Source organism: Bos javanicus, chromosome 23 (genome assembly GCF_032452875.1).
Source record: "Bos javanicus breed banteng chromosome 23, ARS-OSU_banteng_1.0, whole genome shotgun sequence".
NCBI lineage: Eukaryota > Metazoa > Chordata > Mammalia > Artiodactyla > Bovidae > Bos > Bos javanicus.
The window spans coordinates 20,051,097-20,078,985 of NC_083890.1; the positions used below are offsets into that span (position 1 = coordinate 20,051,097).

A 27,889-nucleotide genomic window follows, 5' to 3' on the forward strand; every position below is an offset into this window, starting at 1 on the left:
AAGGTGTCTTTGCTAAAATCTGTTCACTTGCCACAATGATTTGGATGAGATTGGCTTGCATTATTCCTTTCATCTTGTTTTTTGCCCACATAGCAGCTGTATCAGTAAGTAGAGTTCTGCTCTTCAGGGTATTTAGAAATATTAATTCTAGTATATGTTATCCTTTTTCTGTATATTTATTTCTTTTCAGATTAACCATCTTTCTAAAGGAAATGGTAAGAACTAATTGAAATTCACAGAGAGTTTTCTGAACTTTCATTTGCTCAGCAAGACTGATAACAATTTTCTCCCAACTTTTAACAGTATATGATGGAGACTTTGACGAACAGAAGGATATTTCAGAAATCAACTTAGGTGGGTATAATTTCTGCCATTATTAATGTCTTCAAATAATTTAAAACCCTGCGATAGAATTGCTGTAAATCTCTTAATATTCAGAGTATGATACTGAGTAACTTTAGGAGAGAACTATTCATTGGTGCCTCATTAGAATTTGCAGCATTTCTGAAAAATGGAAACATGAGAAGAGAATAATGGTTAGATTGAATTTTCTAGTGAGTATTCAGTGGCTCTAGAAATAAATAACAAGATTTTTGTTTATAAAAAAATTCGTTTTTCCAGTTTGCAGTTTGACACGATCACCTAGTACCTCACTTCCTATTTCAGAAGTCCCATTTCGATCCCTCGAGTGCAAGAGTTTTGATTCCAATAACCAAAAAGTTTCCTTCTCATTCACCTCTCACTTTTTAAGATTCTTGGACAAGGTTTCTTTTTTTTCATTGAAGTGTAGTTGATTTACCCTATTATATTCCTTTCAGATGTACAACATCATGATCAAATATTTTTATAGGTAATACTCCATTCATAGTTACTATGAGATATTGGATCTATTTCCTGTGCTGTACACCGTGTCTTTGTGACATTTATTTTATAAACAGTAGTCTGTACTTCTTTATCCCCTACCCTCGCTTGCCCTTCCCAACCTCCTTTTCAATCTTCACTAGTAAACAGTTTGTTCTCGGTGTCTATGTTTGTCTTTTATTATTCACTAGTTTGTTTTATTTTTTAGATTTCACATGTAAGTGATAAATGTCTTTTTAAAAGACATCTTTCAGATGTCTTTCTCTGTCTGACTTATTTTACTAAGCAGAATACCCTCTAAGTTTTCTTGTTCCAAAAAATGGCAACAGTGGATGTGACAATATATGATATTTATTAGCTATTTACATTTGTTCAATTATAATGAATTTTTGCATCATTTTAAAAAGAATTTAACCACATAAAGAAGAACAACTAAAGACAACAATGGAAAAGACTCATTTTATCAGAGATGCATTTGAGCACTTCTTGTTCAAATATTTCTCTTTTTAAATCCACATCTAGCTGCAGGCTTGGACCTCTTTGAAGGGGACATCCTCCTGCAGGTGAGTACCTTCCAGTGACACCAGAGCATTCCCACAGGACCGGCTGTGACAGTACAGTGGGCCTCTGCTCTGTGTCCAGCCCTGAGATGACCGTTATGAAGATGAAAGAATCTCAGCCATAATTTGTAAGCACAAAGACTTCCGCTGTGGTTGCTGGTTAAAAAAAAAAAAAAAGACGAAAACATTAGCGACCAGAAAAAGAGTCTATAATTATTAAATTTCTTGTCCACCCAATTTTCCTAAGAAGTGAAGAATGAGAGAGAAGGAAATCCACCACCATACTGAAAGTGACTATTTCAGTTTTGAAGAAATGTAGGTCTTTCTCCTTGTTGTTCAATCGCTGAGTCACGTCCGACTCTTTGCAGTCCCATGGACTGCAGCACGCCAGGCTTCCCTGTCCTTCACCAACTCCCAGAGTGTGCTCAAACTCATGTCCATTGAGTCGGTGATGCCATCCAACCATCTCATCCTCTCTCACCCCCTTCTCCTCTTGCCTTCAATCTTTCCCTGTATCAGGGTCTTTTCCAATGAGCAGGCTCTTCTTCAGGTGACCAAAGTATTGGAGCTTCAGCTTCAGCATCAGTCCTTCCAATGACTATTCAGGGTTGGTTTTCATTAGGATTGACTGGTTTGACCCACTTGCAGTCCAAGGGACTCTCAGGAATCTTCACCACCAGTTAGGAAGCATCAATTCTTTGGCCCTCAGTCTTCTTCATGGTCCAACTCTCACATCCATACATGACTACTGGAAAAAACATAACTTTGACTATATGGATCTTTGTCAGCAAAGTAATATCTCTGCTTTTTAATATGCTGTCTAGGTTAGTCACAGCTTTTCTTTCAAGGAGCAAGCATCCTTTATTTGGTCTTAAAAATTTCTCTGGAAATTTCTATATTGTCTATAACGAACATTTATTGTTTTTATAATTGGAAGACAACTTGACTATTTGAATAGTGTGACAGATTGTTTGTGATGTGAGAGTTTACAGAAGGGGAAAAGAAGCCAAAGAGACCAGCCATCCAGTCAGCTTTGCCTTTTGTTTCTGCAGAATTCCAGAAATGGCCTGAGAGACCCGAGCTCCAGGTGGAAGTTCCCCATTCCTTACATCCTGGCCGACAATCTGGGTAACATTAATTGTTTTTCATTGGAAGCCTTGAGTTGAACTCTTCGCTCTCCCCTCTCTTCCTGGTCATCAGCTTCAAAGTTGAGTAACTGCCAACATCTAAGGGAGTCTCTAAGCTCTGAGGATTCTTTATCTCGTTGAAACCCATGCTGCTTAACCAGTCTAAGATACAGAATGTCAAATAGTACTTTTTGAAATGCAGAACACACTAACATGTTAATTAGACCAAGAGAGCAACACGAAGGACAAAATGAAATACAGTTTGACATCATAGCAATGAAAAATGCGCACCTGAAATAAGAGTTTGTTTAAGTGACTCTAAATATGGAGAAGGCAATGGCACCCAACTCCAGTACTCTTGTCTGGAAAACCCATGGACGGAGGAGCCTGGTGGGCTACAGTCCATGGGGTCACACAGAGTCGGACACGACTGAGCGACTTCACTTTCACTTTTCACTTTCATGCACTGGAGAAGGAAATGGCAACCCACTCCAGTGTTCTTGTCTGGAGAATCCCAGGGATGGGGGAGCCTGGTGGGCTGCCGTCTATGGGGTCACACAGAGTCAGACATGACTGAAGCGACTTAGCAGCAGCAGCAGCAGCAAATATGGTACCAGGATACCAATTTCAGCATATTGATTTCTTCCCTTTCTGTTGCAGAACAAACATGTCACACTTTTGAGAACTAGAAAAGGCTATATTTCATATGTTCATCATTCTCGTTCCTTGGTATTAAAATTTTCTATTCTTCTCTGTCTCAAGAGAAAGGACAATATAAGTTAGATTTTGCTCATTGTCAGAAATAATAGCTGGTGGAAGTAAAATAAATATTAGAAGCCACGTGTGGACACTGGCTGACCTCAAGCAGCTGACTGACAGCTCAACAGCCACGATGACGCGATGCCTGTCTGGGAGGCCCTTCCTCTGTGGATGGGAAGACTCCAGAGCAGAGGGGAAGCTAGGACAGTGTTGTTCAATCTGGATGAGCTGCTAGGCTGCTCCCGCTCTCAGGAGACGTAGATTGTGTTTCAAGATTTTCCATCACTTTTATCAGTGTTGCTTCCAGCGTCTTTTCTGGAGAAGAGTTACATAGAAACAAATGTTATTGTTCTCAGTTATGTTCTTCATTGGAGTATAATTGCTTTACAATGTTGTGTTAATTTCTGCTGTACAGCAAAGTGAATCTGCTGTGTGACTACGTATATCTCCTCCCTCTTAAACTTCCCTTCCTCCTCCCCTCCCAATCCCACCGTTCCAGGTCATCACAGAGCACCGAGCTGAGCTCCCTGTGCTATATACCGTTGGTTTTCACGCGCTATCTATTTTACACATGGTAGTGTATGTATGTCAGTCCTAATCTCCCAATGTGTCCAACCCTTTCCTCACTGAGTCCATAAGTCCACTCTCTACGTCTGCATCTCTATTCCTACCCTGCAAACAGATGAGATGGGATTTTTAAATCCACCACTCTCAGTGTTTCCACCATTTGAGTTGAAGATAACAAAAGCAACACAATCTTACAGACAGCATGACTTTAATTATAATCAAACTTCTTTCTTATATTTTGTGGCAACCAAGCTGTCTGAGGTACATATCTTCAATTTAAAGATGTTACTCAGTGAGAATACATAAAAGTTCATGAAAACCTTCAAACAGGTTTAATGCATGCTCTTGCTGTTGTTGTGTGTGATGTTTCCATAATTTATTTACTGGTTATTCCAATGACTTCCTTTAATGACCTTAATATGATTTTATGACATCTGAGTGTAGAGTCTCCGACTCAGGAGTTCCTGAAATAAAGCCCATAAAAATGTGAGATAAGTACACGGTAAAGCGCCAAGAATGATAAACTCTTTGGGAGAATCCCCAAAAATCAACTATGCAAGAATACAGTTTAGTTTTATAGAACTTAGCTTAATTTTTAACTTAGAGACCTACAACCAACGAGTTGATGGGGTTAAAATCCACACACACACAAAGTGAGAAACAGCTGCCTTTCCTCTGGTGCATCTTTCTCCTCCACCTCGTCCTTGTCTCATGCAATACCAAGGTAGGCACGCGCGCAGGTTAAGCAAGAGGAGTGACATTTGATCTTTGGTCATCAAGCCACAAAAGTTACTAACAGGCATCTATTATTCTTGCTGACTCAGGTACATAGGTTTTTGCTGCCTTGGTTCCAAACTTGGGTTACAGAAATCTTTTCTAAGGCTGTCTGCAGAACTCCCTGTCTAGCCTTGTCATTGCATGGGGATCCTATAGGGAAGCCGCATAAATATTACACTTAACTTCTTATGCTTTTAGAACCCTCAAACCTCTCTCAGCTGTCTTTCTCCTGCAAGAGGGAGAGTCTCTTTAGATTGGGGGAAGGAACCCCACTCTCACTGCTTCTTTCCAAGGTAGTTTCTCTGTTTTTCCAGAAGACAGAAGTGACGTCACTTTTGTCTTCTGCTCGGCCATATTGGTCTCTTGAGGCAATGCGCTCAGAATTTTTGCTTAAATGAGGGAAAACGAAAGGGAGAAAGTGGGGAAATTATTTTATGATTTTGTTCAGCCACACATACCATAAGTGTATTCCTATTTTGTAGATAAATATATATATATATACATTATGTATTTAACTTTTAGCATGTTTATATACACAAATGGTTTGTCAGTTTTAGTTTCCAAGGACTACATTTACTATCAAAAAATTTATCATGGACTTCAGTGGATTTCATACAGCAGCATGAGTTTCTATGTTTCTAGGTTATATATATTATCCAAGATCTAGCTAAGGCTCATTGATAGTTTTATTGATTTCTACAGCACTGAATGCCAAAGGAGCCATTCTCTATGCCTTTGAAATGTTCCGCCTCAAGTCCTGTGTGGATTTCAAGCCCTATGAAGGCGAGAGCTCATACATCATCTTTCAGGAGTTTAGTGGGTGAGTATGAAATGTTACAGAGTGTGAAATCCGTCTTCTGATTTATAAAAAGTGACACATCCCTTTCAAAGACTAAACAAAGAAATTGGAAAGAAACTAAAAGCAAAATCAAATATTTCACTGTGAATTTTTTAAAGTGGCATCACATTTTTATTGTGCTCTATAAAGAATGCATTGTTTGGATACCTCTAGGAACCAGGGAGACTCATCTCAGTTCTTTTCTGGGTTGAGGTTATGTTTTAAATTACAGCGTTTAAAAAAAATCAAGTTTATTAAAGCTGCATTCTCTTGATGGTACTGTTTTCGATTATTAGTAATCCATTGGCTAGACTTCTCTGAAAAGTTCTATCAATGTAAGTGATATTATATATTTGGTTTTCTCTGATTTACTTCACTATGTTTGAAAGTCTCTAGGTCCATCTACACCTCTGCAAATGGCACAATTTCATTCTTTTTAATGGCGGAGTAATATTTCATTACATTTCATACATTATATATGTACCTCAGGCGTAGAGAACAAACATAGGGATACCAAGGAGGGGAAAAGGGGATGGAATGAATGGGAAGATTGGGATTGACATATATACACTATTGATACTATGCATAAAATACGTAACTAATGAGAACCTACTGTAGAGCACAGGAAGCTCTACTCAGTGCTCTATGGTGACCTAAATGGGAAGGAAATCAAAAAAAGGGAGGGGATATATGTATACATATAGCCGATTCATGGACTTTCCTGGTGGCTCAGACGGTAAAGCGTCTGCCTACAATGCAGGAGACCCGGGTTCAATCCCTGGGTAGGGAAGATCTCCTGGAGAAGGAAATGGCAACCCACTCCAGTATTCTTGCCTGGAAACTCCCATGGATGGTGGAACCTGGTAGGCTACAGTCCATGGGGTCGCAAAGAGTCAGACACAACTGAGCAACTTCACTTTCACTATAGCCGATTCACTTTGCTGTACAGCAGAAAGTAACAGAACATTGTAAAACAACTATAGTCCAAAAAAAAAAAAACTAAAAACAAAAAGACCTGCTGCTGCTGCTGCTGCTAAGTTGCTTCAGTCGTGTCTGACTCTGTGCGACCCCATAGACGGCAGCCCACCAGGCTTCTCCGTCCCTGGGATTCTCCAGGCAAGAACACTGGAGTGGGGTGCCATTTCCTTCTCCAATGCATGAAAGTGAAGAGTGAAAGTGAAGTTGCTCAGTTGTGTCGACTCTAGCGACCCCATGGACTGCAGCCCACCAGGCTCCTCCGTCCATGGGATTTTCCAGGCAAGAGTAGTGGAGTGGGGTGCCATTGCCTTCTCTGAAAAGACCTACCTGGAGGTTTCTCTTCATATTGCAGTTCCCATCATGGCCTCCAGGTGTTGCCTGGACTTGGTTGTCTAGTTGTGAAAGTGGGGATTTTGTTTATCGTAGATGACTAACAAAGGTAAAGAAGGAAGTTAGCATTCGTTTTAGCTTCTAAAGAAAAGAGTCTTAGACCTCACAAGGTGCGCACTTGGCAGGAGGGACCGTGGGGTAAAAGCAAGTGAAAAGCTCTAATATGCTAGGGTGAGTGCAGACGCAGGATCTCTAACACAGTGAGAATCGAAGGGTCAGGGGAGCAGCACAGAGTGTCAAGAGAGATGCAGGAGGGAGAAGACTGGAGAGGCAGAGGAGATGGAAGAACAAATAGAGAGTGGGAAGAGAGGTAAAATCCTGTATAACACAGGAAGCTCAGCTCCGTGCTCTGTGGTGACTGAGATGGGTGGAATCGGGGGAGGGTGAGAGGGAGGTCCAAGGGGGAAGGGAAATATATACATATAGCTGATTTGTGGTGTTGGACAGCAGAAACTAACATTATGACATTATAACAGAAACAACATTATGATGTAAACGAACATTAACATTATAAAGACATTATACTTCAATAAAAGATAAGCAAATAGTAAATTTTAAAGTTTTTTGAAAATAAAATTCTTTCGTAGAAAAAAAAATCAATCTAGGGACTCTTATTGCCTGTGGTTGGGATGTCTCTTACATTTAAGTTAGAGGGAGAGGAAAAGGGAGGAAGTAGCTCCAAGGAATGACTGGCCCAAAGCACCCCAAACCCTTGGAGATCCTGATGCTCTGAAGCTGGAGGTTAACGGGGCTCTTCCAGAAAGATAAGGTCAAAATTTCAGAGTGGTAATGCTATGGTATTTTACAATTTATACCTTCCTTTGGGGGAGGGTTTTTAAAAATGATAAATAATATATGCTTCCTCTGGATTGTGGATATTTTGCAGAGTAAATTCTGACTTGGTAATGAAATGCTACTATCTAAGAGGCATGGTGAACATGGTGATATTTGCACAGCTCAATACATTTACTAAAGATCGTTGAATTGTACCCTTAAAATTGGTGAATTTTGTGGTATGTAAATTACACCTTAATAAAGTTGTTAGACAATAACTAAGATTCGTTTTTGAGTAGAATTCAAGTCTATTAGCGTTAGAACATATAGGATGTTAGCAATTTGGGGAAAGCAATAGCAGGTAATTTAATGTGATTGTCACCAAGGAACTCACACTTCATTGGTAGCATTTAAAATAACTGGTAAATCTCTCATTCTGTTGAGCCCTGGTCAGTGTATAGAGCCTTGTTCCTCAACTCAAAGGGGGCAAGGAGACAATTTGTATATAGCTCCTGGTTTGCTAATAGAGATGGAAAATCAGATTTCTGAGCAAAAACAAAAATAATTGGGAAAAAGAGGGAAAGAACCTGAGTATGAGGAATTTAGAGTATCTGACAGCAGTTCCTGAGTCCACTATTTTCTGAGGGAATTTATGGGTCCTTTTTGCCTGGAGCCTTTTAGACATAAGTTAGGCAGCCTGCTGTGTGCTGTCATAATGCTGCAGATTGGGAAAAATCCCAAGATATGAACTTGATGAACTTGCATTTTTAATAAGGGTCTTTTTCATAATCATAAAGCATATACCTTCTCATTACAGGAAATTTGAAAAGTCATTAAAATGTAAAGGAGAAAGTATAAATCAACCACAGCCACCACTCAGAGACACCTTAGTGGTATAAACGCAATAGCATTATTTTTTGGAATGCTCCATGGGTTTGTGAAGGTGAAGAAAATAGCCAAATTTTCCTTCTTTTTACCTGATGCATTATTAGGTTTGATTTGCTTCTAAGTAGATACCACTTTTATAATGGTCTGTCACTTGTAAAGCCTACATAATAATCCCTCCAGGAAATGTTGCTTTTTTAACCAGTCATGTAGGTTGAACAATTAGCTTATGAAAAGGCTAATAATAACTTCTTCTTAAAATCAAACCTAACCTTCAAATTTGTATTCTGGAAACTTAGGAATTACAGCCATTTGAAAATTCTCTAGAAGAAAATTTCTCTCCTTTCTAAAGGTGCTGGTCTGAGGTTGGCGACCAACACGTGGGACAGAACCTCTCCATTGGTCAGGGATGTGACTATAAGGCCATCGTGGAACATGAGATTTTGCACGCTCTGGGGTTTTACCATGAGCAGTCAAGGACGGACCGAGATGATTATGTGAATATCTGGTGGGATGAAATTCTTCCAGGTGTGTATGAACCCAAAGTAACCGGTTGGGTGGGATTTGCTATTACCTTTATCACTTGCTGGGATCAACCCTGGGATGACCAGGCCAAACCTATGTGTGAACAGGAGCTTCAGTTTCTCCAGGAGGAACGCAGACTATGATTTCTCCTCTGGGCTGAGTTGATCTGACCATAATTGATCCCAGATAAGGGTCTCAGGAAATGAGGAATCTTGTTCATCTCAATGTGGGGTTGAAAAGTTAATCAGATGCTTTGGTTTTGCTTCAGTGTTATTGTTGAAACTCTATCTAAAATTCTACTTCCTGTCTTAGTGTGTAAAATGAACTAGATCCTTGAGGATGTCAGGGTCCCTTTTTTCAGGATGTGAAATCTCATGTAACTTTAGGAAAGTAGAAACTGTATAATAACCTTGAGACACTTGAGGATGTTTGTGCTCTACCAAATCAATGATAGATGTTTAAAAACAGAACAACTACATTAGAAAAAAGAAAAAAAGCTCTTTTAGTTGAAATTATACTCCTAATTTTGTTAACTGTAGCTAATAGTTTGGAGTTTTGATTAACCAAAACATATAAATCTTTTCTTTCTCCTTTCTAAGTGCCTCTTTTTTTTTTTTTTTTGTCCCCAGCCCATACTTTGTAAAGGATAACACAGTTTTATTTCACATATTATTATGCAGTTATTCCAACAATTCTGATGTTCTTTAGTTTTGTTGGATTTCCTTCAACACTACCTACCTTCTTTGTTTGAGACAACTAAGCTGAATGCTTTTGAGTACATGAAAATATTATTATCAAAGAGTTGCCCAATGGGTGGGGGAAAATTCCATGCTGTGTTTCTGAAAACACCTAGTTTTTAAACAGGAATTAGTCCAGGAGGTGGAAAAGCATTATTTTTGGCAGTGATAGCTTAGTGAAACCTTAATGGATTGGAAATGCCTTAGCGATGACCACACATGGTTTTCATGAAGCAAATCATGGCCTTGTAATTATCTGTTTCATTTAGATCTCAGTTTCACGTATGAGTTCATGGATAGTAGTGCATCTCTAATAATTTTATGGGCTTGGAAGAACTGGCCATACTTTAAAATAAAGTGTGAATCCCCAAAAGACTTCTGCCAGAACTAGCTCCTTGGGAGGAAGCTGCATCACTGGTTCTCATAGGAGGAGGGGGTACCGCTGGCTAATTCTATCAAAAGCACCTACGGGGTTTACAGTACGTGTCCCTCTGGACACCTCCTATTCTGATATTTTATGAATGTGGAGTGCTGGTGGGAGGAGGAGAAAGTATGTGGTTTGTAAAATCCTAATCCAAGGACTTCCCTGACGGTCCAGGGGTTGGAACTTCACCTTCCAATACAGGGAGTGTGGGCCTGACCCCTGGTTAGGGAGCTGAGATCCCACACGCCTGTGGCCAAAAAACTGAAACATAAAAAATAAGCAATATTGTAACAATGTCAATAAAAACTTAACCAAAAAACCCTAATCCATTACCAGGTAGGAAATAATAGATCAAAAACATATGCTTGTCTCCCAGGCCTAATTGCTTTATATCTGGGTCTGTGTAGAGGGGACAGAGAGGGCAGGTCAAAAGTCAAAGAAACAAATCTCTGACTATGAGGCTCAGGGGGTTTGTAGACTTTGTGTTTGCTAGAGGCCTGAATTTCTCACTTTCTCCTCTGTATATTTAACTCTGCCGAAAAGGACATGAGGAAGCAGAAAATATGTGCATTTTTAAGTCTTCAAGAACATGATGCTCAGAGCTTTTAAGATGGTTTTAGGCTATATGAGGGCTTCCCTGGTGGCTCAGTGGTAAAGAATCCACCTGCAATGCAGGAGTCGTGGATTTGATCCCTGGATGGGAAGATCCCCGGGGGGAGGGCATGGCAACCCACTCCAGTATTCTTGCCTGGAGAATCCCATGGACAGAGGAGCCTGGGAGGCTACAGTCCATAGGGTTGCAAAGAGTCGGACACAGCTGAAGCGAGTTAGCATGCATGCAGGCTATATAAAGGATCTTCCCTGGTGGCTCAGTGGTAAAGAAACTGCCTGCAATGTGGGAGACACTGGTTTCATCCCTGGGTTGGGAAGATCCCCTAGAGTAGGGAATGGTAACCCACTCCAGTATTCTTGCCTAGAAAATCCAATGGATAGAAACACCTGGTGGGCTACAGTCCATGGGGTCGCAAAAGTCAGACATGACTTAGTGAGTAAGGAACAACAACAAAGGCTATAGGAAATCCCCTTTCTTGAGGGATTGCCAGGAGAATTTGCAGATGTACTCAGCTCTGGGTTGAGCGTGGATGACTCACCATGTTTGCTCATCTCCGGTCTATGTTTTCATCAGGTGTAATTCCTTATACCTAAATTGCCGACCATCACTGGAGAAATTTTCTCAAACGAGACATTCAGTCCAATTAAGATCATAAGCAATGGCAGTATTATCACTCAGGGGAATTTATGACTTTTGCTGCATCTTGTCTTCAGTTGACAGCAGTCTCATTATTTAACCTAAGAAGGGACTTCCCTGGTGGCTCAGATGGTAAAGCCTCTGCCTACAATGTGGGATACCTGGGTTCGATCCCTGGGTCAGGAATATCCTCTGGAGAAGGAAATGGCAACCCACTCCAGTACTCTTGCCTGGAAAATCCCATGGACGGAGGAGCCTGGTAAGCTATAGTCCGTGGGGTTGCAAAGAGTTGGACACGACTGAGCCACTTCACCTTAACTTACCTTACCTTAGAGACTATTGGCAATACAATTCTCTCCCTAAATCCATCTGTTTCTGAAGTCAGAATTGTGTTTTCTGAATGTTTTTTTCCATTAAGGAGAACACTTCTGAGGTTTAGCAGGGATCTGCAAACTACAGAACTACATACAGCCCATGGGCCATATCTGCTTTTGTAAATAAAGCTTTATGGAAACACAGCCAGGCCCATTTATTTGTGTATTACCTATGGTTGGTTTTCAGCTATATCAGCAGAGTTTAGTAGTTGTGACAGATACCATACAGCTTGCAAAGCCAAAAGTATTTTCTACCTGACCTTTTACATAAAAGGCTTGCCCATGATCTCTGCTTTACAAGGTCTCTTTTACAAGATCTTTACAAGATCTCTCCTTTTCAAGCCCTCGGTTATGAGTTCCTTGAAGGCAGGACCATGCCTGTCGTAATCACTTCCAGGGGCCACCACCCACCTAGCACAGCTCCCAGTAAATAGTAGGCATGACAAAACTGTGTTGAATTAAATTTTAAAATGTATTAAAAACATTTATTGGGTAAAGCATTCTGATAAGTCTCCTTGAATAAGAAAGAATAAAGTCATCTATTCTAATCCAATGATTATATTGAAAGTTAAGGAAAGTAGCTGGTGAATTGAAAGTGCCTTGCCTAAGATGCTGCTGAGAGTCACCAGGAGATCCCAGATCCTAGTCCTCACACCACTTTGATGCTTTTTATCATGTTACCCTCTTAACTGCCATCGAAGGAATGATTTTCTATCCATTGGATTTTCTAGGCAAGAATACTGGAGTGGGTTGCCATTTCCTACTGTAGAAGGAATGACTTTCTTCCTTCCCTATTTGGGTCATTTATTGCTTGCAATCAGTCCTACCTTTGATCCCTCTTGGGTTCAGTCCCCACAAAACCCTTGTGAATTGGAAGGATGAAACATCAGTATTCTCGTTTTATAGTTAAAACAAGTTTTTGATCACGGACTTTTCCAAAAGTATTTGGAGACCACCTGCCAGAGTTCTCCAATCCTGAGTGTACCTGCATTGATATCTTTGAAAGGTGATCACATTTTCTTCTAATTACTAAATACAGTTGGATGGGAAGCTAAAAAGGCAGAAGGAGATGAAGTGGAAAGCTATGATTGGGAGAGTTGAGCATTCTCATTCAGTTTTCCTATCACTCCCTACGAAGACAGTGAAAGATCTGTAAACTTGCCATTCCTACAGCTTCAACAGTAAATTACTCGTGGCTGCTGGATTAAAAGGACATCTGAGTGGTATCTCATTTTGGCATTTCACTTTACAGTGCATATTCTCTTCCATGACCTAATCTCATCAAAAATATTTTCCTCTTCTATTTTGAAAGGAAAGTCCGTTTTCTTCCTATTTTATTTTTTTCATCATGGGGAATTTTATGGAAAAGGAGAATGTGAGCCTTGATTTACAGGGTGCGATGTTCTTGTTAGCTAACCTTTCCCTTTGCCCCTCAAGTTTCTTTTTCCTAACTTGTTGGAGAGTTGTCCAGGTATAACTCTTGGTGGATGAGGTACTAGGCTGTTAGTGAGATGAATCAATCCTGAATATTTTTCTGAATTAAAAAATTCCTTTCTTCTGCCACAAGGAATATCTGCCTCCACTTTGATACTTTATTTTCTCTTTCTTAAAGTCTTATGCATACACACACATTATTTATTTGTACATATAAAAATGAAACTTTGATTTAAATATACATTTAACAACATGCATTTTGTATTATATACTATTATATATGTGTATCAGTCAGTTCAGTCACTCAGTCGTGTCCAAGTCTTTTCAACCCCATGGACAGTAGCACACCAGGCCTCCCTGTCCATCACCAACTCCTGAAGTTTACTCAAACTCATGTCCATTGAGTCGGTGATGCCATCCAACCATCTCATCCTCTGTCTTCCCCTTCTCCTCCTGCCTTCAATCTTTCCCAGCATCAGGGTCTTTTCAAATGAGTCAGTTCTTCGAATCAGGTGGCCAAAGTATTGGAGTTTCAGCTTCAACATCAGTCCTTCCAATGAACACCCAGGACTGATCTCCTTTATGATGGACTGGTTGGATCTCTTTGCAGTCCAAGGGACTTTCAAGAGTCTTCTCCAACACCACAGTTTAAAAGCATCAATTCTATGTGTATATTTGTTATTAATAAAACATGTACTTTAATATTCATTATAATAATTTTATATACTATTATATAGCATACTAATACATTATAATAGGGCTTCCCTGGTGGTTCACTGGTAAAGAATCCATCTGCCAATGTAGGAGATGTGGGTTTGATCCCTGGGTCGGGAAGATCCCCTGGAGAAGGAAATGGCTACCCACCTCAGTAGTCTTGCCTGGAAATCCCATGGACAAAGGAGCCTGGTGAGCTACAGTCCATGAGGCTGCAAAGAGTCAGATGTGACTTAGCGGCTAAACAACAACAGTACATTGCAATATTATTAGTAAATATTAATAAATACATAATAATTATATATATATTATATAATTATAAAATCTGTTAAATGTGTATATGTACTTAAAGAAAATTTATTCTGCCCCCTCCCCTTTTTGGTCTCTGCCTGAGTATCTAGTCAGAGGGAAGGACAGGGAAATAGCATGACTACTCAGGACCTGTGGACTCCCTTCCTGACAGGTTACCAGCACAACTTTAACACCTATGATGACAACTTCATCACAGACCTCAACACACCCTATGATTACGAGTCTCTGATGCACTACCGGCCTCTGTCGTTTAACAAGAATGATAGTGTCCCTACCATCACGGCCAAGATCCCTGAGTTTAACTCCATCATTGGGCAGCGTATGGATTTCAGTGCCATTGATCTGGAGAGGCTGAACCGGATGTACAACTGCAGTGAGTACCTCTGAGTCTGAGGTACAAAGGTACCCCCATTGACCTTATAGGTTTTCCGTACATTTTCCTTTGTGTTAATTTTGCTGATTTCCTGTCCATTGGGAAATGGACAGACTACATAAACTTAGTTTCTCTCTCCTTAGAAAAAAATACAACACCTCCCTCACAGAATGGTTACGAAAATCAATTATGTAGTTGCATTTTATGAAATTGAGAGTATTGGACCAATGAAAGGAGCTGGAATTGTCCTACTTCTTTGGCTTCCTTCTGAAGGATGCATCATCATGTAAAGCTCAAGACAGTTACAGGCTTGAAAGTATTTTGCATCTTGCAAAATTCTTTGTCAGGCTGAGTGGCTCCTAGAGTCATCTAATCCTCAGAGATGGGTTGTTGTCTAAAATGGCTTCACTAGTCTTCTGAGACACATTCTTTAATTCTGTTCAGTATGTACATAGAGAAGATCTACTAAGGGCAAGCTCAGCCATAGTCGTACCTCTTTCTTAATTGAAGGGAGTTGACGGTTGGCATCTACAGCAAAGCATGATGGTAAGCCTTTTTATCCTTTGACTCTGAGGTGTGCAGGGCCACATCTATGTTCGCAGGTTCCTTGATCTAATGGGTGACAGTAAGAGTTGTATTTGAGAAAAATCCAGGCAACAAAAGTTTCATGATCCTGCTAAATAGTGAGGCCTTAGTAGTCTAAGACTTTAGGCATTTGAAATGACATGCCTCAAGTTTTTAACCAGCTGACAAAAATATCATTTGCAGCCACAACTCACACCTTTTTGGACCACTGTGATTTTGAGAAGGCAAACATCTGTGGGATGATTCAGGGTACCAGAGATGATGCCGACTGGGTCCACGAGGACAACGCTCAGCCTGGACAAGCGGATCACACCTTGGCGGGACAATGCACAGGTCAGTAAAGGCAGCGAGGAACTACACTGGGGTGGGCCACCAGATTTGAGGGGTGATGGCAGCCGCAGGTTTTGCTTAAGTAGGAATGTTTGTTATCAAACCTGACACTCCAAATGAGGACAAAAAACATTTCTCATATCCTTATTATTAATGCAATAAAAAGCGTCCAGGTTCTGGACATGCAAAAGAAAGATAAATTTAAGCAATAACAAAACTGATACAGACAGATGGTTGATAAGATACAACTTTGTACTTACAGATTGTCTATTTTATATACAGTAGTGTGTAGTGCAGGGTACTATACTCATTATTTTGTAATAACTTATAAGGGAGAGTTGTAGTATATATATAAATATACATATATATATATATATATACATAAAACTGAATCACTAAATTCAGTTTATATATATATAACTGAATCATCATGCTGCATACCTAAAACTATTATGACATTGTAAATCAACTATAGTTCAATAAAAAATTTTTAATTAAAAAAAAGGATGAAAGTTTGTAAATTAGGGTAATGTCTCTAGAGCAGTGCCCTCTAATAGAACTACAGTTCGAATCACATATGCAATGTAAAATTTTCTAACAGTCACATAAAAAAAGAAACAATAATATATTTTAATATATTTTATTTAATCCAATATATCCAAAATCTTAGCATTTCAATGTGTAATCAACATAGAAGCTATTAATGAGGTACTTCACCCTTTTTTGTAGTGAGTATTTGAAATCTGGTATTGTTTTATCCTTAAAGCACATTTCACTTTGGACTGACCACAGTTCAAATGATCGATCAGCATGCATGTTTGGTAGCCACCATAATGAATAGCATAACTTCAGATAGTTCCTACACCTGATTTGTGCAGTGAAAAAAAAGCCACGAAGTCTGGGGAGACCTGGGTTTAAAATCTGGCTCCATCTGGCTAATTGTGACCACAAGAAGTTGTTTTGTTGCTGCTGTTAAGTCTTTTGGCTTTTGTAAGCTTGGAGAAGGAAGTGGCAACCCACTCCAGTATTCTTGCCTGGAGAATCCCATGGACAGAGGAGCCTGGCAGCTACAGTCCATGGGGTCACAAAGAGCTGGACATGACTGAGCGACTAAGTAACAATAACAAGCCATCAAGCTATTGATACTTTATCGTGAGCATGGAAGGAAATAAAGCATACAGAGCCTTACAGGGCAGACCAGCCACTTCACTCCCTATTACTTTTTCCTCCCATCTTTCCCTTTTCTCTGGAGGTTCTATTTATTTTTAAATTTCTATCTTAAGACCCTTTTATTATGTGCTTGGTATCGAAATCATGTCAACCCTATTTGCAAGCAGGTGGGGTCATAGATTATAATTGCCCTTTAAATTCTGGGCTGTTATCAAGTCCCTTAGTCCATACCTGTGTGACTGTTGGTTAGAGTTCCTTCACAGAAGGGACCTAGCTTATCACCAAGATACCAGGCCACCAGGGGGATTGTCAGAGGTCGTAAACCATGGCTCCTCTTCCTTCCGCCTTGATAGAGGGTGAAAGTCTCTGTCACATATCAGATTATTAAATGTATAATCTCCAGTGTCCAAAGGGTGGTTTATACCCGAGGTTCTCTCTTAATCCCCATTGTAGCCTCTAATCTAATCTCTCCTGTAGGCTTGCTACTAGGTTAACGTGCAAGTTCCAGCTAAACAGAAACGTGATCTCTGTGTGAGAAGAATCTGCTGACTGACTATTCTAGCACTTTAGTAGGAAAGGAATGGACCACGACCCAGAAGGAGGATCTTGAAAAACTTTATCAGGTTAACTTGACCAGCCACTATGCTTCTTCCACAGGAGGCACTTAATGAGACCGGGTTTCCTCTGCTGAGAGCACTGCATTATTTGGGTAGATGCATAGACTCAAAGAGCTTGAAGGATAGAAGCCACTTCCCACTTGAACCCCAGAGAGATGAGTGCACATCCAGTCAGTGGCAGCATCAGGGCAAGAATTCAGGTCTCCTAACTCCCCGATCTGAGTTATTGAATTTGCACTTCACACTTCTGACTATATCTGGTGGAATTCCTGATCAAGGACCACCTAGAGACCTCCTTAGACCTGTGAGCTCTTATTTACCTTAACCCAAGCCCTTGGCTATTCACAACACCTAAGTCTCGGGCTTGTAAGATCAAGTATTGAGAAGAACATACAGGAAAATATAATTTTCCCTGATGAAATAGTAAAGCCATTACTGTATTTTTAAGCTTTGTGGAAAGCTTATTTAAACATCATTGCTTGCAGTCAATGAGGAAGGCATGTGCCCCATGTATGAGGCAGGATGAAGCAGGGATTTGTAGTGTCACAGAACGCAGAACTGTACCAGATGTTCACTTCCTTTTTACTTGGTGAAATGTTTTGAGTGGAGCATTTGGTAAGAGGTTGAGTATTCAGTTCAATTCGGTTCAGTTCAGTCACTCAGTCATGTCCAGCTCTTTGTGACCCCATGGACTGCAGCACTCCAGGCTTTCCTGTCCATCACCAATTCCCAGAGCTTACTTAAACTCATGTCCATCAAGTCGCTGATGCCATCCAATCATCTCATCCTCTGTTGTCCCCTTCTCCTGCCTTCAATCTTTCCCACAGCATCAGGGTCTTTTCTAGTGAGTCAGTTCTTTGCATCAGGTGGCCAAAGTATTGGAGTTTCAGCTTCAGCATCAGTCCTTTCAATGAATATTCAGGACTGATTTCCTTTAGGATGGACTGGTTGGATCTCCTTGCAGTCCAATGGACTCTCAACAGTCTTCTCCAAGGCCACAGTTCAAAAGCATCAATTCTTTGGCACTCAGCTTTCTTTATAGTCCAACTCTCACATTCATACATGACTACTGGAGTAAGTTTAAATGACTTCTTTATATGTGAGACTTGTTCATTGCCCTTGACTTTGAAGAAGGGAGCTGGTTTTCCAAGTGATGTATATGTTTAGCCACTTGCCTGTTTGAAGGGAGAGAATTTTGAGATACCTGAGTTGGGTGAACCCAACCTCTGGCACAAATATAGACCCTTTACCTCCTATTTTAAGTGTCCTTCCAAGGCTTTCTTTTCATTCAGGAGAAACCTTCAATTGGTCCCTAACATGCCTTGAATGCCTCTTCTTTGGACATAGGAAAGGTGATTCTTTACTACTGATCTACACCCAGTTATTAGGCTACAAAAGGTTGAAACTGAATCCTTATCATTGTGAATATGTAAAATCCAACCCTTAAAACTTTGAATCCCATAGTTTCTGACATAACTAGGAGGCCAGCTCTTTTCCTTGGAATGAATCTTTAATAACAAAGTTAATGAAGAAGATGGAATTCATCTCATAGACACTAAATTCCATCAAACTTTGCTTAAACCCTGTATTTCCTTAAGTCAAAGGTGTACATTTCCCAACTTTGGGAACAAAGGTAATCAAAAAGAGACAGTGGAGTGCTATGGCTTCCACCAGCAATTCTGTCTATGGAGACAGTGTTTACTGACAAACAACCTTTCAATTTTCCCGGAAGAGCTCTAGCCTTTGCTGCCTGGATAAGGGCCGGTGCTCACTGTTGTCACCTTACCTGGGCTGAGGGAAGCCTGGGGTGTGGATGGGCAGAGATGGGACTTCGGGGTCCTCTCTCCGTAGGCGCCGGCTACTTCATGTACTTGAACACCAGCTTCGGGGCAGCGGAGGAGGCGGCCATGTTGGAGTCTCGGATTCTTTACCCGAAGAGGAAGCAGCAATGCCTGCAGTTTTTCTATAAAATGTCAGGCAGCCCTTCAGATAGACTGGTCGTCTGGATCAGGAGGGACGACAGTACTGGCAACGTGCGCAAGCTGGTCAAGCTGAAGACCTTTCAAGGTACGTGGAGGCGTCCTGCGGGGACTGATTGGGCTTCACACCCGGGACTGTGCTCTTTGCCCTCCTCCCCCTCCCCCGCCCTTTTCACCCTCCTGCCCGTCTCCATTCCTCCACATCCTCCCAACCTTCCTCTCCTCTGCCTCCTCCTCCTTTTCCTTGGCCTCCCTTCTTGTCTTCCAAATGCATAATGCCTGGCATGCTTTAACCACTCAATGGATGCTTTAACCATTCAAAAGCTGCGGTTTCAGGTGAGGCTGAAATATACGATTGTAAGAGCCAATCAGGGAAAGAATAAAGGAAATAATTGGAATATAAAAATCCAGTTTTCCTGGAACTTTGGAGAAAGCCAGGACAGAGAGAACTGGTGATTCAAGGGTGGAGACTGGAAGGTTAAAGGAAGCAGGAATTGATGCTGAGGGAAAGAATGTGTTTAGATAGTGGACCACAACCATTTCTGCATCTGTTTCAGCAAAGTGAAGGATACCATTATTTAATACACTGAAGTACCTTGAAACCTACTTATGAATTTGGTGGAAAGTAAGCCATTCATATACATTAACTTCATTAAAAATCATTTATATATTCCTAAGTGATATTTTGTGTATTTCTGTGAGAAGATCATGAAAATCACATTAATAAAATGCCAAGGTAGTTAGGGGCATGTGAGAGCAATCTGACCGAAAATCAGGATCCAGGGTTATAAAAGCTAAGTACTTACATTTTTTTTTATTGTGGTGGTGGTTCATTCATAAAGAGAGGGAAAAATGTGTTTTTCTATTTTTTCATTCAGCAAAGAATTTCTCAATTAAAATGAGGATTCCAGGTACAGGAAGCATTCTCTGTACTTCCAGAAGAAGTGGCTGGTCTTTTTTAAAAAAAATTTTTTTCTGGCTGTGCCATGGGACTTATGGGATCTTATTTCTCTGAAAAGAGATCAAACTCATGCCTCCTTTATTAGAAGAGTGGAATCTTAACTGTTGGACTGCCAGGGAAGTCCCAAAAGCCAGTCAATGTTGGTTTTATTTATATATTTTTTAATATTTTGGCCATGCCTCCAAGTATGTGGGATCTTACTTCCCCGACCAGGGATTGAACCCATGTCCTCTGTAGTGGAAGCATGGAGTTTTAACCACTGGACCACAAGAAAAGTCCCCATAAGCTGCTGCTCTTGAAGGGAGGAGGCTTCCTTTGTAAAAGACTACTCAGAAGAACAGGGGCCCAAATCGTCTCTACCCAGGCCACTCTGTGAGTAGAAAATGCTACAAATAATGGTTTTGAGGAGTTCACTTTTCTGGCTGAAATTTACAGAGCATCTTTATTAAATGGAGGGATGATAGCTAGGTGCCCTTTAAGAGGCGAGAATTTGCTGTGTTACAAGTATTGTAAATATGGACATAAATTGTAAATACGGAAATTGCCATCTTTTGACTTTTGTCTTATCAAATGTCTGTTTGGACCATGCAGTGCTAATATTAAGGGATGTGGTGCGTTTATACCAAGGGAAAACCCAGAACCTGCAGAATGAAATAATAATAGAAAAAAATTCATAATTAAAATTTTTATGATAAACAGAGTGGGTGTTTTTTTTGCTTGTTTTCTTGTTTAGCTGTTTTCCCATATCCGATATGTGACTTTGGAAACATTCCTTAAGAAGTTTATAGCAGATCTCTCCTGTGTTCGTTTGTGAAGATTACATGAGATCATTCATGTAAAGCACTTGCCACAGTACCAGGCTCAAAAGACTGCTCCAAAAATGTTGGCCACAGTTGTCACCAATTTTATTCTCTATCCTCAGGAGATTTTGACCACAATTGGAAAATTGCCCATGTGACACTCAGAGAGGAAAAGAAGTTTCGCTACCTTTTCCAGGGCACAAAAGGTGACCCCCAGAACTCGAGTGGGGGAATTTACTTAGATGACATCACTCTGACGGAAACCCCATGCCCCGCAGGGGTTTGGACAGTCCGGAATTTCTCCCAGGTCCTGCAGAACACGGTGAAAGGGGACAAACTCCATAGCCCTCGATTCTATAATTCAGAGGGCTATGGTCTGGGGTTGACCTTGTACCCTCAGGGCAGAACGAGCTCCGGGAGCTCTGGGTACTTGGGACTTACCTTTCACCTGTGCAGTGGAGAGAACGATGCTGTCCTCGAGTGGCCAGTGGAGAACAGACAGGTGATCATGACAATACTCGACCAAGAAGCTGATGTCAGGAAGAGAATGTCCTCCAGCATGGTGTTTACTACCTCCAAGACCCAGACATCTACAGGTAGGTGGTTGGAAGAACTGCCCCTCCACCTGGAAGGGCCAACAGATACAGTTCCCATCTGTGTAGGAGAAATTAATTTCTTCTCACACTTCCTCCTTGGGCACATATTGGTATATCCACTGATGCTGCTGCTGCTAAGACTACCATGCCTAAAATAGATAGCTAGTGGGAAGCTGCTGTATAGCCCAGGGAGCTCAGCCAGGAGCTCTGTGATGGCCTGGAGGGGTGGGTTTGGGGATTGGGAGAGAGGGGATATATGTATACTTACAGCTGATTCATGTTGTACAGCGGAAACCAACACAACATTGTAAAGCAATTTACATTGTAAAGCAATTATCCTCCAATTTAAAATAAATTTTAAAAATACCATCATGTTGGAGCATTAAGTTAAATTTTTCTTTTTTCTTTAATTGATGCATAGCTTATTTACAATGTTGTGCTAGTTTCCGGTGTACAGCAGAGTGATTCACTCATACATATATATTCTTTTTCATATTCTTTTCTCTGATGATTTATTACAGGCTGTTGAATTTAGTTCCATGTGCCATCCAGTAGGACTTTGCTGTTTATCTATTTTATATACAGTAGTTTGTAGCTGCGGATCCCAAACTCCCAATTTATCCCCCCACTCCCTTTCCCCTTTAGTAACAACTTTGTTTTTCTATGTAAATTAAAATTTTCAATGTCATCTTCTCTCGTGTTCATAAATTCATCCATCGTGCATCTAGTCACGATTTGCAATGTGCCAAATTCTGTGCCAGTTTCTTAGAATACAAGCAAATCATGCAGATTCTGCTTCACTGAGCTCAGTCCGAGAAGACGCATCCTGCTAGTCATTTATTAAATACTCAGAATTTGTGAGGCTCTGTGCTGAACTGATGCACTGACTCTTAAAATATTACTGATTGTCAGTATGTCTAGGAAGCAAATTTGCATAACAAAGGAATGGACAAGTTATTATTGTTTTTTTTTTTTTCAAAGAAGAGACGTAAGCCTTGAAAGGAAGATTCTATAGCTGTCTCTTCCCCTTGGTTGAGGAAGTCACTCAGTAAGGGGCCGTGACCCCTCAGAGCAGTGGTTCTCTGCTTCTCCCTCTCCCAATTCTCAGTTTTAATTCTCCTGGAAAAAGTAAATAACCTGATTTTTTTCCAACACATTTTTTTTTCTGATTAACAAAGCCCTTATGGATAAACAAGGTTCTATTGTATAGTACAGAGAACTATATTCAGTATCCTATGATAAACCATGATAGAAAAGATTGTTTAAAAAATGTATATATGCATACATGTATAACTGAATCACTTGGCTGTCCAGTAGAAATTAACACACCTTTGTAAGTCAATTATACTTTAATTAAAAAAAAATCCCACAAAACTCTCTATACTCATCAAAGACAAATGGAAAGTGAAAGCTAAAGCGATAATGTGATTTTGTTATCTGTAACTTTGCAGCTATAAATGGCTCTGTCATCTGGGACAGGCCCTCGGTCGTGGGATCTTATGACAACAGTTGTGAATGTTTCAGAAGCATTGACTGGGGTTGGAGTGCTGTCATCTCCCACCAAATGCTGAAGAGGAGAAGCTTCCTTAAAAATGATGACCTTATAATTTTTGTGGACTTTGAAGGTATTTTGCTGGCTTTCCTGAATATGTAATCCTATGTTCTGGGCGTTCTACTGATTTTACATGGATTTTTAAGCATCTCATGAAAGGTGGGGATATTCTGGGGGGCAACAAGGTTAAAAAATAGATGTGCCCTAAGGGAACAACGTTTTACTCTCTTTTTCGAAGACTTCTATCTTGATTTTAACTGCCCTTGGGAGAAACTACAATTTTAGTGCCATCTTTTTGCATAATTTATCCAATGTGACAGTTTTCAGACTGACTTCAGTGTAGTCTCAATCAGCCTATCCATGCTCACGTTATGCTTCTTTTTTTAAGTTGGAATAAATAAAACCACGATTGGACTACTTTTAAAAATAAACACAGCAAAATAAGACTGAAGTCTTGCCATGTGTGATAACATGGATGGACGTGGAGAGTATTATGCTTAGTGAAATCAGTCAGACAGAGAAAGCCAAACATTCTGTGTTTTCACCTATATGTGAAATCTGATAAACAAAACAAATGAATGAATATAATAAAACAAACTCACAGATATAAAGAACCAGAGTAGCAGAGTGAGGGACAAATTAGGGGGAGGGGATTAAGAGGTACAAACTACTAGAATGAAATAAATTACAAGGGCGTGACGTGCAACCCAGGGAATATAGTCAATATTTATAATAACTTTATGGGGACTGTAATCTATAAAAATGTCAAATTACATGTTAAACAACTTAAAACTAATATAATATTTAAGTCAGCTATATACATCAATAAAAATAAAAAATAATAAATAGCTGACATTATAAAAATCTACTGGATTCAAAGCCACTTTCCTGTGCCACTAAACGTGATGTCCAAGAGAGGTCGACGCGGCCCAGGGAACTTTCTCCGGGAGCGGAAGTGCATTGTTGCCCTCATGTCTCTTTGTCTATTTCCTCAAGATATCACCCATCTTAATCAGACTGAAGTTCAAGTTCAAAACAGCAGGCTGACCCCCCAAGGCCTTGTTCTGCATGGCCAGGAGCAGCAGACCTCAGAAGAAGATTCAAGAAAGGCCCCCTTAGAGACAGCCCTCCCGAGCAGCCTGGCCCAGGGGCAGAGCAGCCGACAGAAGCGGTCAGTGGACAACACGGGTCCCTTGGAGAACCACAACTGGCCACAGTACTTCAGAGACCCGTGTGACCCAAACCCTTGTCAAAATGAGGGCATCTGCGTGAACGTGAAGGGGACGGTGAGCTGCAGGTAGGCTCTGTGGTCGGGGCGGGGGTGGGGCACAGGTGAGGGGTGGCAGAGAGGAGCCCCAGGTCTTCTTACCCTGCTAGAAAGCACAGTCTCAGGTCAGGCATCCGTAGCATCAGATGGTCAACTGTGGCTGTCCTTGACTCCATGAGGCTGTGCCCCGAATCGACGGGCAGAGCAAGGGTCCTGCCAGAGCAGAAGAGTCCTGAATCTCCTCCGGGGCATCGTCAATAACAGCTTGAATGTTGTTGGAATTTTGAACTCTACTACAGGGCTTGAAAGTGACTCAGAGCTTTTAGCTTCCATGCTCCATCATGGTGAGACTCAGGACCAAGCTTAAATCTTCCCTGACTACAGATATTAGTATGAGTTATTAATTATGATTATTTCTATTGTCCATTAGATCATTGTCCTATAATCACAGTTATGTTTTCAATACTAGTAATAAAAATATCTGATATTTGGGGGCTGCTTACTGTATGTCATCTGCTTCCCCAAGCAGTATGTATGCATGATCTAAATTATTCCTCACAGCCTTCCTGTGACATAAAGGCCCTTCCTTTATGGCATAAGAAATTTGAAACTTAGACACATAAGTAGGGCATAAGAAACTTAGAGACATAAGTAATTTGTCTGTGAATGTTGGAGCTGGGATCTGCATCCAGGTCTGACTGTCTGTTACATTTAATAGTTCTTTTTATAATGCTTGTTACTTGTATAAAATATTTCATAAAAGGATGTGTGGGATGACAGAAGCATCACTTTCATTTGACAGAATAGTAGCAGATGTGGGAGCTGGTCTGATTGGTTCAAAATATCAACATTTCTTCTCACCTCTTTTTTTTTCTTTAAACTTTTACTTTTTTATTCATCATGGATTTTTATATCCTTTTTCTTTTTTTTAATAGTAAAGGAAATTTTCTTTAATTATTGAATTTTTTTTTCTTGGCCACACCCTGTGGCATGTGGGATCTTAATTCTCTGACCAGGGATCCAACCCAATGCAGAACCCGTTCTGCAGTGAAAGTGCAGAATCCTAACCACTGGATTACCAGGGAAGTTCCCTTCTCAGCATTTTTTGATCTCCACTTTGTTTCTTCTTTGTTAAACTTTTATTTTGAGATAATTCCAGATGTGCAGATACACTGACACAATACTACAGAATTCCCAGTACCTAGAGTCAACATCTTCGGTAACCAAATTCCGATCAGCAACGCGAAGAAATGAGCATTAACGAATGCAAATGCTCTTAACAAGGCCATAGTTGCGGAGCCGGTCTCTTGGTCAGGAAGCCCTGGGGGCTTGTGTGGTTCCCACTGTGCCCTCCGTCCTATCTCCCCAGGTGCACCTCGGGTCACGCCTTCTTCTACACGGGGGAGCGATGTCAGGCCCTGCAGGTGCACAGCAGCGTCCTGGGCCTGCTGATCGGAGGCGTGGCCGGCGTGGTCTTCTTGACCTTCACCGTCATCTCCATCCTTTACCAAAGGTCAAGGCAGTGATGCCCAAGGATGTCAGCCAGAAGCAGAAATGCCCTTGGACCCTCCCTTTGCTTCCGCTGCTCAGTGTAGTTTGGGGCTGTTTTCTTTCAGCCTTGCTTTGCCTCCAGCCTCCTGTGTGACCCTTCTGTTTTCTATACCCCTGCCCCCACATGGTTCTGTTACCCTGCTCTGTGCTCCCAGTGTACCCAGGGTGTCCTGTGACAGCACTCATATCCCTTGATTGTAAATTCTTTCTTTAATAGACTGTCTTTCTCATAGACAGTAAGCTCCATGTGAGCAGACCCTCCTTTACCATGTTAGCCCAATGCTGGGAGCCTGCCCGGCCCAGCTCAGGGGATCACTTAACAAAACAAATGAATGGGCCAATAACTGAATGAATAACTAAGCTGTAGAAACTCTCTGCTTTCTACTGCAGGTAAGACATGGACAATGAAATGCACACTTCTTTTTGTACCAGAATCCAATTCTCAAATACCCGTTTTTCCATTGGACACAATAGTGTTGTTATTCTTTGAGGATCTTGTGTGTTAAAGAATTTTAAATAAAGATTTCTCCTAGCAACAGCATTTGCTTTCCTCCTCCGATTCTAGGGGGAAATCTTTAATAAATTCAAATAGCTATTTTGTCAGTACCTTCAAAACGTCCAGAATTGTATGTGAATTTGTGTGTGTGTCCATGTGGAGGTGGGGGGGATAATCATTCAAAAGGTATTCCTCAGTTCTTTGTAAGTTTTAAAGTATATTTGATCTATATTCCTGTATAAAATTATCTTATTAACAAATTAAAAGTATCAGGTGAAGAAGGTATTTGTAGACATACTTTCTTTCCACAGTTCCTAAGGAGACAAAACTTCCCGGGGGGAGAAAGCTGCAAGAGAGATCAAATAAGGAGAGCGGAGGTTCCCGTCCTCAGTCAACACAAGCCCCAGAAAAAGCTGGCTCCAGAAGTTTCCTAAAAGAAAATATCAGTACTTAACGGAGCCTGAGTAGTCCAGGCTATCTCTTGTGTGTGTGTTTGCTCAGCTGCTCAGTGGTGTCCAACTCTTTGTGACCCCATGGACTGTAGCCCGCCAGGCTCCTCTGATCATGGGATTCTCCAGGCAAGAATACTGGAGTGGGTTGCCATTTCCTCCTCCAGGGGATCTTCCTGACCCAGGGATCAAACCTGAGTCTTCTGCATCTCCTACATTGGCAGGTGGATTCTTCAGTAGTGCACCATACTGCGCCACCTGGGAAGGCATTACATTATCAGCCTTCTAAGTATATACCTCATGGCCATTCTGGAAATAAACATAAGGGGTTAAGAAGAGTCCCTTTCATGCAAAGGTGTGAGAGGAGTCTGTAGCAGGTGCAACCTCCGCACCCAACACCGACTCTCCAGCCAGAGGTGCGTCAGCATTCCCAGGACGATTGGTTAAAACACAGACCACAGGCACTGCCCCCAGAATTTCTCATTCAGTAGCTCTGGGATAGAGTCTAAGAATTTGCACATCTAGCAGATTCCCAGGTGATGCTGATGCGAGAACTGCTGCTTTAGTGGACAGAAAAGAGGCCTGAACTTTAGGGTCCCTGGCTACAGGCTTGAATGGGCCATCTATTAATAACTTGCTCTGCAATTGTCATAAAATCACTCATACACTTGGTCTTCCTTTACTAATCTTTCAAATGGAAGTAATAGCTGTCTACCTCCTCCCAGCTCACTTTTTTATTTAAAAACTATTTATTTATTTGGTTGTACTGGGTCTTAGCTGTACCATATGGGATCCTTGTTGCAGCATCTTTAGCTGTGGCATGTGAGATCAGCTTCCCTGACCAGGGATCAAACCCCAGCCTGCTGCATCGGGAGCAT

The 27,889-nt window shown here is 40.9% G+C and overlaps 1 protein-coding gene and 1 non-coding gene across 2 annotated transcripts; both read left to right on the plus strand.

Moving 5' to 3' along the window:
- MEP1A (meprin A subunit alpha) lies at positions 1–27,459 on the plus strand. The gene is made up of 14 exons (XM_061398356.1): positions 1–104; positions 191–215; positions 304–354; positions 1,384–1,424; positions 2,474–2,549; positions 5,354–5,471; positions 8,869–9,044; positions 14,437–14,658; positions 15,427–15,576; positions 19,212–19,427; positions 21,223–21,696; positions 23,148–23,321; positions 24,245–24,545; positions 25,885–27,459. Exons 1-14 carry the CDS (start codon positions 36–38, stop codon positions 26,039–26,041), a joined length of 2,250 nt encoding a protein of 749 aa, XP_061254340.1. The 5' UTR covers positions 1–35; the 3' UTR covers positions 26,042–27,459.
- TRNAC-ACA (transfer RNA cysteine (anticodon ACA)) lies at positions 6,208–6,279 on the plus strand. The gene has a single exon. It is a non-coding gene; the product is annotated as a tRNA-Cys (tRNA).
- Positions 27,460–27,889: the final 430 nt, after the last annotated feature.

Coding starts and splice junctions, on each gene's coding strand:
- MEP1A (XM_061398356.1), top strand. CDS start 36: ATGATTTGGATGAGATTGGCTTGCATTATTCCTTTCATCTTGTTTTTT. Junction 1,425..2,473: donor AAGGGGACATCCTCCTGCAG/GTGAGTACCTTC, acceptor TTGTTTCTGCAG/AATTCCAGAAATGGCCTGAG. Junction 2,550..5,353: donor CATCCTGGCCGACAATCTGG/GTAACATTAATT, acceptor TGATTTCTACAG/CACTGAATGCCAAAGGAGCC.